The sequence below is a fragment of the Etheostoma cragini genome, chromosome 12 (genome assembly GCF_013103735.1).
Source record: "Etheostoma cragini isolate CJK2018 chromosome 12, CSU_Ecrag_1.0, whole genome shotgun sequence".
Classification (NCBI taxonomy): Eukaryota; Metazoa; Chordata; class Actinopteri; order Perciformes; family Percidae; genus Etheostoma; species Etheostoma cragini.
The window spans coordinates 18,358,273-18,370,292 of record NC_048418.1 but is presented as its reverse complement, the minus strand read 5'-3'; the positions used below and the strand labels follow the sequence as shown (position 1 = coordinate 18,370,292).

At 42.2% G+C, this 12,020-nt stretch overlaps 2 protein-coding genes across 2 annotated transcripts in view; both read left to right on the top strand.

Annotated features, from left to right (window-relative positions):
- Positions 1-832, top strand: part of LOC117953684 (retinol-binding protein 2-like) — a 2,533-nt gene extending 1,701 nt beyond the window's left edge. The window contains exons 3-4 of the mRNA XM_034886947.1: positions 464-565; positions 759-832. Of these exons, the coding sequence (XP_034742838.1) occupies positions 464-565; positions 759-812 (156 nt within the window). The 3' untranslated portion in view covers positions 813-832. The remainder of the gene's footprint in view (positions 1-463; positions 566-758) is intronic.
- A 3,614-nt stretch (positions 833-4,446) lies between these two features.
- map6d1 (MAP6 domain containing 1) lies at positions 4,447-11,329 on the top strand. The gene is made up of 3 exons (XM_034886914.1): positions 4,447-5,462; positions 6,331-6,658; positions 10,687-11,329. The coding sequence occupies exons 1-3, from the start codon at positions 4,939-4,941 to the stop codon at positions 10,762-10,764; spliced, it is 930 nt and encodes a 309-aa protein (XP_034742805.1). The 5' UTR covers positions 4,447-4,938; the 3' UTR covers positions 10,765-11,329.
- The last annotated feature ends 691 nt before the right edge of the window (positions 11,330-12,020 follow it).

The following is a 12,020-nucleotide window of genomic DNA, read 5'->3' as shown; positions in this document are numbered from 1 at the left end:
GACATAGAAAGGTTAGCTTAGCATGATACCACATGCTACCCCAGCTTTACATGAAGGCATGGGCTAGCCCCATGACAAAAGTAAAAAGTAAAAAATGTGCCAAAGAGTATATCGCATACTCCTAGAGGGACAGTCCAGGGGGTAATGTTGTGGGTATGAAGGATTATTCATTTAGTCCATGCCAAAAGAAGAGGATCTATAATGAGTCCACATAAAAAACTGGTTTCATTTAATGATTGTACATCAACATGAAGATGATCCCAAACTGGTGAATCTTCATAGCTGCAGTAACCTTCAGGTTAAAAAGTGAGCCTGTGGTGGTAAAAATAGACATGTAAGAGGAGGAGGCACTTCATTTTAGTGACCATCCTTACCACAATGTCAAGTAAAAAACACTTTAAATGTGCATTAAATAATTAAATATGTCCATTGTTTCATGAATGCACTATATGTTGCATTGTAGTGTCTGGTGACCTGGGAGGGGGACAAGCTGGTGTGCACTCAGAAAGGAGAGAAGGCCAACCGTGGCTGGAAACACTGGATGGAAGGAAACAAACTCTTCCTGGTGGGTTGGAAGTATCTGTCACGATAAATAGATTTTTGCAGAATCATTTGAACCAGAACGTGGGCTGATGGATAAAAGAGAAATGTGTTGGATTAGTCGGATGTATAGCACAGCAGAATGGAATTGTTAAGTATGATAAGGATAGTTTTATGTCATTGCTCCGAGTGTCCCCCCCCCCTATTTCCTCCCACAGGAGCTGACGTGTGAAAATGTAGTTTGTGTTCAGGTATTCAAGAGAAAAGAATAAAAGGCTGTTTCTGTTTTCATGAACTCAGTTAACAGTGTCTTTATTTGTTAATAAATAACATGTGTTTCCAAATGTATAAACAAAACAAATAAAGGTGCTTTTCTGATGTACAGATACAGTGTTTGTTGTGTATAGAGACAAAGATATTACCATAATGGATTCACTTTGTGTGGGTGCTCACCCAATATATATTATCTGAGGGATTTTAACAGCATACTGCAAAAAAAGACTAATAAACTGACTTTTAGAAGAGTTATCATTTTCCCATTGCTTTATCAATTTCACAGTACATGACTCCAAACATGTTACAGTTGGGTATTTTGTAAACCAATGCTTACATCGCCATCTGCTGGACAAATATGGAGGTATCTTGAAGGTGAGATGAGATGACATCTAATCATTTAACAAATTAATAATGGATCTAAGCTTTAGAAATCTCAACTTTGAACTCTCCTCATATTACATGAGAATTACAATACTAAGTAAGACAACTTGATTCAACTAATGAAACTGTCAAAACTACTACAACTGATGTTACTAATAAACAAACTCAATAAACAAACTAGATGATTTAAAGTGACGGTAATTATTAAATTAGTAAAGCTAAGAGAACTAGCGCTTTCAATCCCTCTAGTAGGAAACTCTTGACAGTAGCAGTCGGTGTGGAGTGGTGAAAAGGAAGGTAAGGTATGTCATTAGGGTCATCAGGTGGGCACCCTGCTTCAATGATGATTCGCTAACTGAAGCCCACAACGTCTCCAGAGGACTCAACAGTGTAATCAGTTTCCCAGGTTCATGGAATACCTTCTATTTCCCTTACTGGCTCTGCATGGCAGGGGGTGTCCTCTGGCTCTGCATGGCAGTTGGGCCTAAGCCTAAGCAGTAAGGTAGATGATGATATGTGGTCATATCATCATCTACCTTACTGCTTTTTTCGGCAGCACTTGACATGGACTTGCTGGCCTGTTGGAGGGAGCGACCCTTCACCCTTATTTTTGTCAGCAAACTTGTAGTAGTTGTGGCAACAAATGCCTAGGCCATCTCAATGGCCAAGCAGGGGAGACAGAACAACTAGGAGGGCTTAGAGAAGAAAAAGCTCCACTGGCGTGACACATACAATCTGCTACCCTCCCCCCAAAATCTGAAAGAGTGGTATGGAGAAGATCCCGCCTTTCCCCTGTGTCAAGTACCTGCATCCCTAATCAGGGAAAAGGACACCCCTGCTATGCAGAGCCCATCAGAGAAATGGAAGGTATGGCATGGAGGGGGTGTACCTGGAACGCTGCTACACTGTGGAGACCTCTGGATATGTTGTGGGCTTCAATCAGAGAAACGTCGATGAAGCTGGGTTCCCACCTAATGATATGACATCTAGGTATATTAGCTTTACTGATTACTAAGCATTTCATTTTAAAATCCTATATCAGAAAGGTCCAATCTTACCCAAGTGGCACACTGGAGATGTGTTGTATCTGTTATAGTTTGCACATTTTGCTTTGTTTTTGTTCCTCCTTATTTGGCATTTTGTTTCTGTCTTGTCCTAGTTTCCTCCCCCGTCTTGTGTTGTAGTTTCTGTCTTGTGTTTCAATTGAGTGTCTGTATTTTCCGTTTCCTGTTTTATTTTGATAGTCTGGTTTTCTGTGCGGTCTAGTCTTTGGTTTACTTCCTGTGTTTTCCTGCTCCTGTGATTACCTGATGTCTTCCACCTGTTTCCCATCCCTTTTGTCACCTGCTCTGCCTGTGTGCATTCAGGTCAGTGTTTTCTATGCTTGCCTCTTCCCTGTGATCAGTTGACCCCTTGTGAGTTCTTTCCACTTAGTTTTTTCTTTTCTCTTTTGGACCTTTTGGATTTTTTTGACTTTGTGTTCTCCTTGAGTCGTTGGTTTTTGCCTTTTGAATTCCTGTGTTTGGACTCTTTTTGTTAATAAAACTTCAACGAAACCCTCGCCAGCCTTCTCTCTACGTTTTGATCTGTCACACTATCGCTCTGAGGTAGAATAAATCTGGCTTATCAGGAGGACTCCCTTTTAGAGTAGCCTGAAAAAGAGCTAAACATGGCTTTAACACCCTGAAAAAGATTTCAAATATAGCTTATTTGGAAATTTAAGCATTTAATTTTAAAATCCTTCATCAGAATGGTCCGATTTTTACCCGAGTGACACACTGGATATGTTTTATCTCAATCTGAGGTGGAATTAATCTGTTTTAACAGGATTCCTTTTTAGAGCAGCCTGAAAAAGAGTTAAAACTAAAGGCTTAAATGCTTAAAGCTATATTTGACATATTTTTCAGGGTGTTAAAGCCATACTTTTCCTTTTTCAGGCTACTCTAAAAAGGAATCCTCCTGTTAAGCCAGATTCATTCCAACTCAGGGTGAGACAACACACATCCAGTGGGTTACTCGGGTAATATCAGACCATTCTGAAGTAGGATTTTAAAAATGAAGGCTTAAATGTCTAAAGCTATCTTTGTCATACTTTTCAGGTTTTTAAAGCCATATTTTCACTCTTTCAGGATACTTTAAAAAAGGAATCCTGTTGCTAAGCCAGTTTCATTTCAACTCTGGGTGAGAAAACACATCCAATGTGCCACTCAGGTAATAACGTACCATTCAGATGTAGGATTTTGAAATTAAAGTCTTAAATGTCCAAGTAAAGCTGTATTTGGAATCTTTTCAGGTTGTTTAAGCCATATTTTTACTCATTTCAAGGCTACTCTAAAACGTTATCCTCCCGTTATGCCATGTACATTCCAACCCTGGTCGAGAAAACGCATCCAGTGTGTCAGTCAGGTAAGAGAAGGGAATCCTCCCATTAAGCCAGGTTCATTCCTGTCCGTGTCGTGTGGGTACTTCACAGGCGCAGTAAAAGGTCAACAAACTTGTTTCAAGCTGCAATTAGTGTAATAAAAACGTTGTTAAATTAGCATTTTTCTTTTTGTTTGACCATAGATGTCAAGATGATGTACAATATGACCTAACAATATCCCCGGGTCAGAACTGTATAGGAAACTGTGTCCTTTTGTCTCTAAGTTGTTTATCTCAAAAGTAATGCCACTTTACATCATATTTACGAATTTATGTGGTTTGGTGCAAAGGGTTAAAAATAAAGCATTTTAGACATTTTAACTTGGTACCCAATTTTATTTTATTAGACACTTGATAAAGGCAATGATAAAGAAATAACAGCTTGTGAAGAAAAAAAATCACCCTATGAGTGAATGAAATTATTTTTTGTGTGCTATTTTGTCAAGAAAGAGGCTCAATATGTTGTCAAATGTCAAAAATAACTATTCCATCAAATTCCTGGGGTCAGAAGTGTTTGGGAAAATGTGTTTGTCTCTGTATGGTGCGCGTGAACCCCTATTTCCATTTAGAATATATGTGGACTGCTGTTTTGATTTAAAGTGAATAATTTTAAAGAAAGCAATTACTTCTTTGGATAAAAATGTACAGTGTTTTTAAATCTACCTCATTAACTCCATGTAGGCCTAAATGAAGCAGGTTGGTGCAGCACATGGGAAAGCGTTACCTGGGAAACAATTCCAAAATAGTCTCAGCTGGGGTTATCCGGTTTGATGAGATGCGTTTAAGTTCCACCTACAGCATAGGCTACTGACGCTGCATCATAATTATGTAACCCTCACACTGGCTAGAGTAGCCTACTCCAGTAATATCAGTGATGGCAAGTTAGAAGCCATACAACTATTTGATTACATTTTCCCGATTTGAATTGCACAAGTGGCTTGAAGAAAATAATAACGGTTCTTTGATTTGGAATCGGATGCGTGCACTCTGGATCCGGCTGGAGATGCGGAAAATAATTTGCAACAGATTCCTCTGCATAGTGGAGGCACTATCACAAACCACGTGAGAGGAATGTTCAATGACGGTCCCCGACAGACCGGTTCATCTCTGCTGGCACTCTGCTGCTGTCATGGACTCTTGGACACTATATTTTCTCAGCTTCTCACAAACCGACGTGAAGTGAGGGCGATCCTATGTCCGAATGTAACCTTTGATCTTTCGGCGCTTTCTCTTCTTTTTCTGTTCTTTTTGTTTGCTTTTCTGCCGCTCGCCTCCGCAAACCAAACAGTTAGTTAGGGTGGGTGTGGGGGGTGGGGGGGTATGGCTTGGCCGTGCATCAGTAGAGTGTGCTGCCTGGCTCGCTTCTGGAACCAGTTCGACAAATCGGACCTCTCCGTCCCGCTCACCGTCCAGAACTACTCGGACATCGCCGAGCAGGAGGTGCGGTCCGTAACCAAACTGGTCTCCGCCTCGGAGCGCGCTCCCGGGAATAACTACTCGACCCCGGAACCGCGTGCCGCCGGCGCCACTCACGCACCCAAAGATGGCCCGGGGAGCCGAGGATCTTTCAGGGCACGGAAGGAGGGCAGTTACAAGCCCCGGGAGGACTACCACCCGCCCGGAGTGCCTTTCAACAGTGTCACCCAGTACAAGCAGGATTTCAAACCCTGGCCCATTCCCAGGAAGGAACACTTCCCTTGGATTAGTAACGGGGGCAGCGGGGCAGAGAGTGTTTTGGACAACCCGGTGAACTGTTACCCCAGCCAGGCAACACCGGGGGGGAGAGGGGAGCGGGGCAGGGGGCAGCGGCATTGGCTGGACGAGAGCAAAACCAGCTCCTACAGGTAGGACCTGGCATCGTCTATTAGGCTACTTGTTTCAGCACCTGTCCCCTGTCAGGGAAACTGCGGGCTGGGGATATGCTGATGTCTGCTTTGAGGCATAATTAGATGCATTTTAATAGTTAATATGGACTTCACGGGTTGACCCTGCCAGCCTGAATTGAGACAGGGGTCATCAATAATTCTCTTACACATTTCATATTCATATATGAGAGAGCCAAAGTATGAATAGTCTATTAGATTTTGTCCTGCATTTTATTTTAGGTTATATGAAAGTTTTAGAGCAGTGAGTCCCAGCCTTTTTGGCTTATGATGATCCTTTTAAAAAAGAAGCAATGATACAATCCCCTGTCATATGTCCTTATGAATTGTAAGTAGTGCAACCAAAGATTGTCAGAATTAATAAATTTGGTAGAGTTTTGAGAGATAAAACTGCACTGGGCCTACTTGACAGTAAAAAAAAGTTTCTAATTTGAAATATGTTTTTTTTATCTTGTTAATCAGCTTGCAACCCCTCAGATTTTATTATGATACCTTGGTTGGTCCAGCCCTCCAACCATCCAGATGAACTTGTGGTGTTTTTGGTGATTTTGTGTCTAATGTTGCTAGGGACACATTTGCAAAAAGCAGAGGCTGAAATATCCGGCCTATTAGTCACTGTGCAAGCTCCAACAACTGGATCAAGCACAGATTTTGCATGATAATGTAAGATGTTACAGATAACATTGAAACAGTTTTCACAAACTCCCCATGAGAAGTACACTGTTCTTCCCATGTCAAGTGGGTAGAATGCCCCTTTAAATCCCACTTAGATACACGTTTGCCTGTTCTGAGCCTCCATCAGCCCCCTGATGCATCTCTCTTCCTCTAGGCAAGAGTACAAGCCGTGGACAGGAGTGAGACCAGCCAAAAGTGCAAGGAAAAATCCTCCAGCTCAATACTCAAGTCCAGGGACCGAGGCAACCCAGGTCCCGCGTGAGACTAGCTACCAGGCTGCCTACAGCGGGGAGCTCCACAGGTCAATTGGGCTGCATCAGGTGGAGCACAATATCGCATCTGCTGCCTCCAACATAGAACCTGCTGCTGTCCCCCAGCCCATCCCCACTGCCAGGCAAGCTGGCAGTTCACCCGTCCCCTCCAGCGTCCAGCAGAGCGTCCCGCCTCAGAGGGCTGAACTCAGTATAACGACCATGGGAGAGGTAAGCCTGCAAAGACAGCAGTGCCGATCAAATGGTGTATTTGTGTGATATATTAAATGAAAAAGCTGGTGTCAATCCTTCAGCTGCAGGAGCCATCCAATGTAAAAACAGAAGAGAAAACAACAAAAAAACATTGGAGGTGCTACAGGTCTAAATTGCAGCATGTTCCACCTGCGAGTCCTCTTCTGTGATCTCCCTGGTGGCCTGTTGCTGCTGGAGCATTTTAGAAAAGTGATCCAGCATTCTGTCCCTAAGCAGCTCGAAGTGACCCAGCTCTTTAAAACAGGCCACGTACTGTTGGGTAACACTGCTGCTACTGCACTCATTACTTTGACCTGAATAGAGCTTGATGAAGACAATTAGTCTGGTCCATTTTGATCAGGAAACAAAAACCGGTAGCAAAATGTATTGTCATTTATAACATTTAGAGAGAAATTCATATGAATAGTAATCTGTATTTGGAGTCTAAATTATGAAGAATCTGTTATTTTTCCTGGTCTATAGAAGATACTATAATACTAATATACACGTGACTGAGCTATTAAAAAAAAGTATATATGGCCAGGTGTAGAATGACAGCAGTTGAAGAATCACCCAAATATTCACCACATCTTTTGTCCCAGATTTGTGCTTTCTGAGACAGAAAGACAAAACAAAGAACAAGATGTCTGACTGACGCGCGACAACAAAAATGAAAGGGGATTTGCTCAGGAAGCTGAGAACGCATCAGTTGGTTGTTCCAGATTATCGCAGGATAAACTGGGTGAAGGGACACATCCCCCTTATCTCTGTCCCATCCCAGGTCAGCTCTTTTGCGTGACAGTAAGTGAGACACTTTTGGGGAATCTCCAGAGGTCAAGGGCCATCCCTCCCCCCCCCCCCCCCCCCCCGCGCTGCCATCTGGCACTGGAGAGCTGGGCTGGGCTGGGCTGGGTCAGGCAGGCTTGTCTGTTTGCCCACTGAAACGGATCTGGGAAGGTTAGAAATTGTGTTTTTTGTGGGAAAAGCTCTATTTGCAGCGTTGGAGCTATACTATTGAGGACTAAGGTCCTTGGTATTTGGGGGTTTAAGTATTTTTAAGGTTTAAGTTTAGTGGATATTTTGTTGGCAGATTACAGTATTTTCTACACTCAATATTCTAATTTGACTACTTTTCGGCTAATAAATAAACTAATAAATATATAATCCTTATTTCCTGTCTATCATTCTATTCTGGCAATGTAAAAAGAAGAAAAAATTAAAAGAATTAATTGCCAATGAAAACCATGCGTCTCCAAATTTTACTGAGCATTTCTCCATGGGCTGAGCAAATTGTCCTACTTTTCCCGCATTGTCCCAAGGCTTAAAACATAGCAGTTTTTCTTTGTTCATAACATTTGGAGATACATGGTTTTATATAGGACAGAGGCATTCATGTTGGGGGGGAAAAAAATCACAGACAATATAACTGAATAATTTAAATTAAATAAATAAACACAATGCAAAAATTTAAATACTTAAAAAAGTATGGGTGCATATGGGTGACTTATGACCTCAGAATTTTCTAAAATCTCTGCCTGTTTGCTCTCAGTCCTGCAACTTCAGAAGTTTAGAAAAAAAGGTGATTTGTTTCTGAGAGTTATTGCATCGAGTGTTTCTTTTGTTATTTGCATTGAGTTATTTGCATAATGTTTTGGAATAATCACTGCTCTATAAAGCTCTTATGTCTCTGAATATCCTGTGTGATGGTGATGGAGGTCAAAGTGAGGGATGTCAATGGCGGGACACAGACTCTATTAATAAAACTGGCCCAGTTGGAGTGAGAGTTCACGGCACATTAAGAAGTGATGTGCTGTTGGCAGTATGTTCGGCTGTAGGACTGAACAGTTCAGTCAATATTATCCACACGCAACCACAAGCACACACATGCACAGATGTCATGCAGCTATACCACAATCTGCCAGCGCGACACAAACCAGCCTGGCAGCAAATTTAAGTTGATCTTAGATAATCGACCCCGGTCACTGGTGGCCCACTCACTGCCGACTCATTATTGGCTCAGCAGCCCCCTGCAGATGAGTCTGACCAAGCATTACACATCCCACTCCACTATGCATTACACTGGGTCATGGCACTCTACTGGCATGTGTTATTGAGGGCATTCTTAGTTTATGATGACATCCTGTAAATTACAGAGCAGGCCAAGCTCCCTTTTAGCATGGTGCAGAACTGACTGACTGTATTTATTCATTAAAAGATTTTAAGGTTAAGTCCCATATAAGCGGCTGAAATCTGAATAAATCTGCTCTGTGGTAAAGGAGTTAGGCAGCCATGAAATTCTCATTATTATTAAATCAATCTGTCAAATCGTGTGCTCCCCGACCCATATTACACATGAAGTCCATCTCAACAGATGAAAGCTGTCTCTAATTTTGTGACACCCAGCAGACAGTTGGCACAATAGGACGGGCAGATGTTTTTTATGACAGAGAGACACGTTTTCTCGAACTCACTGAACTCACAAACCTAATTTTAAAACATCCCAGCGAGAGGTTGTTGTGAGCTGTCAGACGAGAGAATGAACCTCTGTTAAACCTAAAACCCGGCACGTATGACTTCTCTGGCTTAAATGAGTGCAGCCCTGTCATCACAGTAGTGTGTGTTAGGATCAGACATGGTAAATGCAAAACAAGGCAAACAGATTGGCAAGGATGGGCTTTATAATCCTCTGTGTGTGTGTGTGTCTGTCTGTCAGGGATGAGCAAGACAAAACCGCTGAATGGGGAAAACATTTAGAATGCAGAGTGGAAACTTCAGCAGGAAACTCTTGTTATGACAAATTCTTGGTCGTTACATAGTCAGTGTCAGCACAGCCCCCCCACCCCCCCCCCGAGATTTTAAACTTGCACTCTCAGAGCTCACAGGCACCCGTGCTTAACTTCTGAATTCACAGGATTTGCATGGTAGCATTGAGTAGATGCACAGTAGGGGGATATAAATGGTTTTAAACTGCATAAAGATGTTAGAAAGCCTGCAGGGACAATGCAGCCTAAAATTCACATTCCTGTTAACTCCCCTATTCTCTTTCTCTCCATTATCTCCATGCCAGGATTTCTCCTTGTTTTTCTCTCCCATTGTCTTTAACTCGGACCTCTTCCCTTTTCCCACGCTGCCCAGGACAACAGAGGGAGAGTCTTGTGCCAAGCTGGCACAACTCTGGCGGGGAAGAGAGGATTGTATTAAGAGCCAGGGAAAGGCAAAAGAAGGTTGAGGGAAAAGAGATTCAGCATGTGATAGATAGGTGATAGAGAATGTGAGAGGGAGAGAATTAAGTGTGTGTGTGTGTGTAGCGGGGTGTTAGTGAGCACCATTTGATGGATTATCTGTTAAAGTGTGATGTTGCAGTCTTCTTTGGCACCGATCTAATTCAGGAGAGAGGTAGACCTGGCTGCTACACAGAGTAGAAAAGCCGAAGTCTATTTGTGTGTGTGTGTGTATGTGTGTGTGTGGGAGGTGGATACAAACACGCCATGATGACTTGCTGAACAACATGAACTGCCTTCCCTGCCACCCACAGCGCTGTATAGTCAAATTTAAAGAGCTGCTGGGACAGCAAGCCGTCAATCTCTCCAAAGACTTGCGCTGTGATTATCTGCTGTAGGCTGCCCCACTCCACAGCTAAATTTTGTGAGTAAATTGAAATAGCCCGGCCCATTTTCATTGACAGATCCAATAATTTCTAGAAAGACTAGAATATGGGTGACTTTGATTATACGCCCTCAGCCCAGACAGATTGTGGTCCGGCTTTGAGAACCACTGCCATCAGCAGAGCAGGACAGCAATAAGCAGGAAATAGCATCACAGTCCAGGCTGCGAGTGCTCTAACAGCAGACCTGATGCTTCTTGACGGCACAGCCAAAACCAGTCTCCTCTTATTTCATGGGTCCAGTGTGAGCACCACAGCTGCTGCCCCCCTCTTGTTTAATCTCACTGATCACCTTAAAAATTGATGCTCTCTCTCTCTCTCTCGCTCTCTCTCTCTCTCTCAGGAACATCTGGTGAAGACCAAGTTCCCGCCGAACTCCTCTGCCGTCTTTCAAAGTGGACCCAGGGTCTTCAACATCTGACTGCTGCTCCGATTTCCAACCATTCCACTTAGGTTTCAGTTTAAAGGAGTCAACAGGAGAATGATGTGTCAACCAAGTCCATTCCACAACACAATAATCTATGCAAAGGAATGTATATTGTTGTGAAGCCTGTGGAGCTGCAGCGTCACTATCCCAAGGGGAGACAGGTAGATAGCCCCCTCCTCCTTTTACACTCCTTCCTGCCCTTGTTGCTAAGGAAATGAATATGCACGTAACTAAACAGTTTCAAAACAAGCTTTTTTTGTCTGCTTTTGCAGTTATAGATGCACAAGAAACTGGCTGCTCTGTGTGTTTGTATGTGTGAGTCTGTGTGTGTGTGCACCTGCTGACTTGTCCTTTTATTGTAAATTAGAGTTAGTCTGCTCCAATAATAAATTCACTGGTTGGTCATTAAGTGTTACAATAAGCTTACAGTACTATGTTACCCTTTGGTGTTCTGCTGGAAATCTGCTAGAAAGTAAGTTTATTTGCTCAGTATTCAATTAGTTTTATATTAGTTACTTTTCCGTGGAATTATTGTTTGGTCTATCTTTTTTGGTTTAACAAATATAATAATGTAAGTGAAATTACAATAAAAGAATAATAGGTTCTTTGCACTTTCTATGAGATGACTCTTTTTTTAGAGTATCACACAGCTGTGGGCATTATTAGCCATTTAGAGGATTCAATGAACCACTGCGATACCTAAGATCAGGTTAATGTGAAAGTAGATGAACACATACTTATCTTTTCTTGGCTAGCTTCTTCTCTTTATAGTCAGTGCTCAAGGGTCGGTGCACTCAAACTGAGATTTCTGCCTTTAACAAAGTCAATATAGTCAAATGCAATTTTGTTTGTGCTAACGGCATTGGCATCTAATCTAAAGGCGTAGTTTAAGTAAGCAATTTTGGTAAATGCTTATTTGCTATCATTCTGAGAATTAGAGGAGGAGATCGTTATTACCGTAAAGACAGGAGTGGTGTCAACAGTTTTCATAGGGACTTCTTAGTTATGAAAACTGTCTTTCTGGAAACATTAGTCTCCACCTCAATCGTATCGGGGCAGTGAAAAAAATACCAGGTCAAGAAAAACCCAAACTACATGCATGGCTAGATACCAGGTTTATGATTTTATGTAATTTAGAAGAACTGTCCCTTTAACTCTTGAATATAACAGACCTACATCACTCTTCCTCGATAATCAAGAGCTATTGTGATCAACGTCCAGTCCATCCTGATTAAGTTCATCAAAAAACA

What these genes read in the sequence shown, in the direction of transcription:
- map6d1 (XM_034886914.1), top strand. Translation starts at nt 4,939, where the DNA reads ATGGCTTGGCCGTGCATCAGTAGAGTGTGCTGCCTGGCTCGCTTCTGG. An exon ending in AGCAAAACCAGCTCCTACAG is followed by an intron (nt 5,463 to 6,330) that starts GTAGGACCTGGC and finishes CTCTTCCTCTAG; the next exon opens with GCAAGAGTACAAGCCGTGGA. An exon ending in GTATAACGACCATGGGAGAG is followed by an intron (nt 6,659 to 10,686) that starts GTAAGCCTGCAA and finishes TCTCTCTCTCAG; the next exon opens with GAACATCTGGTGAAGACCAA.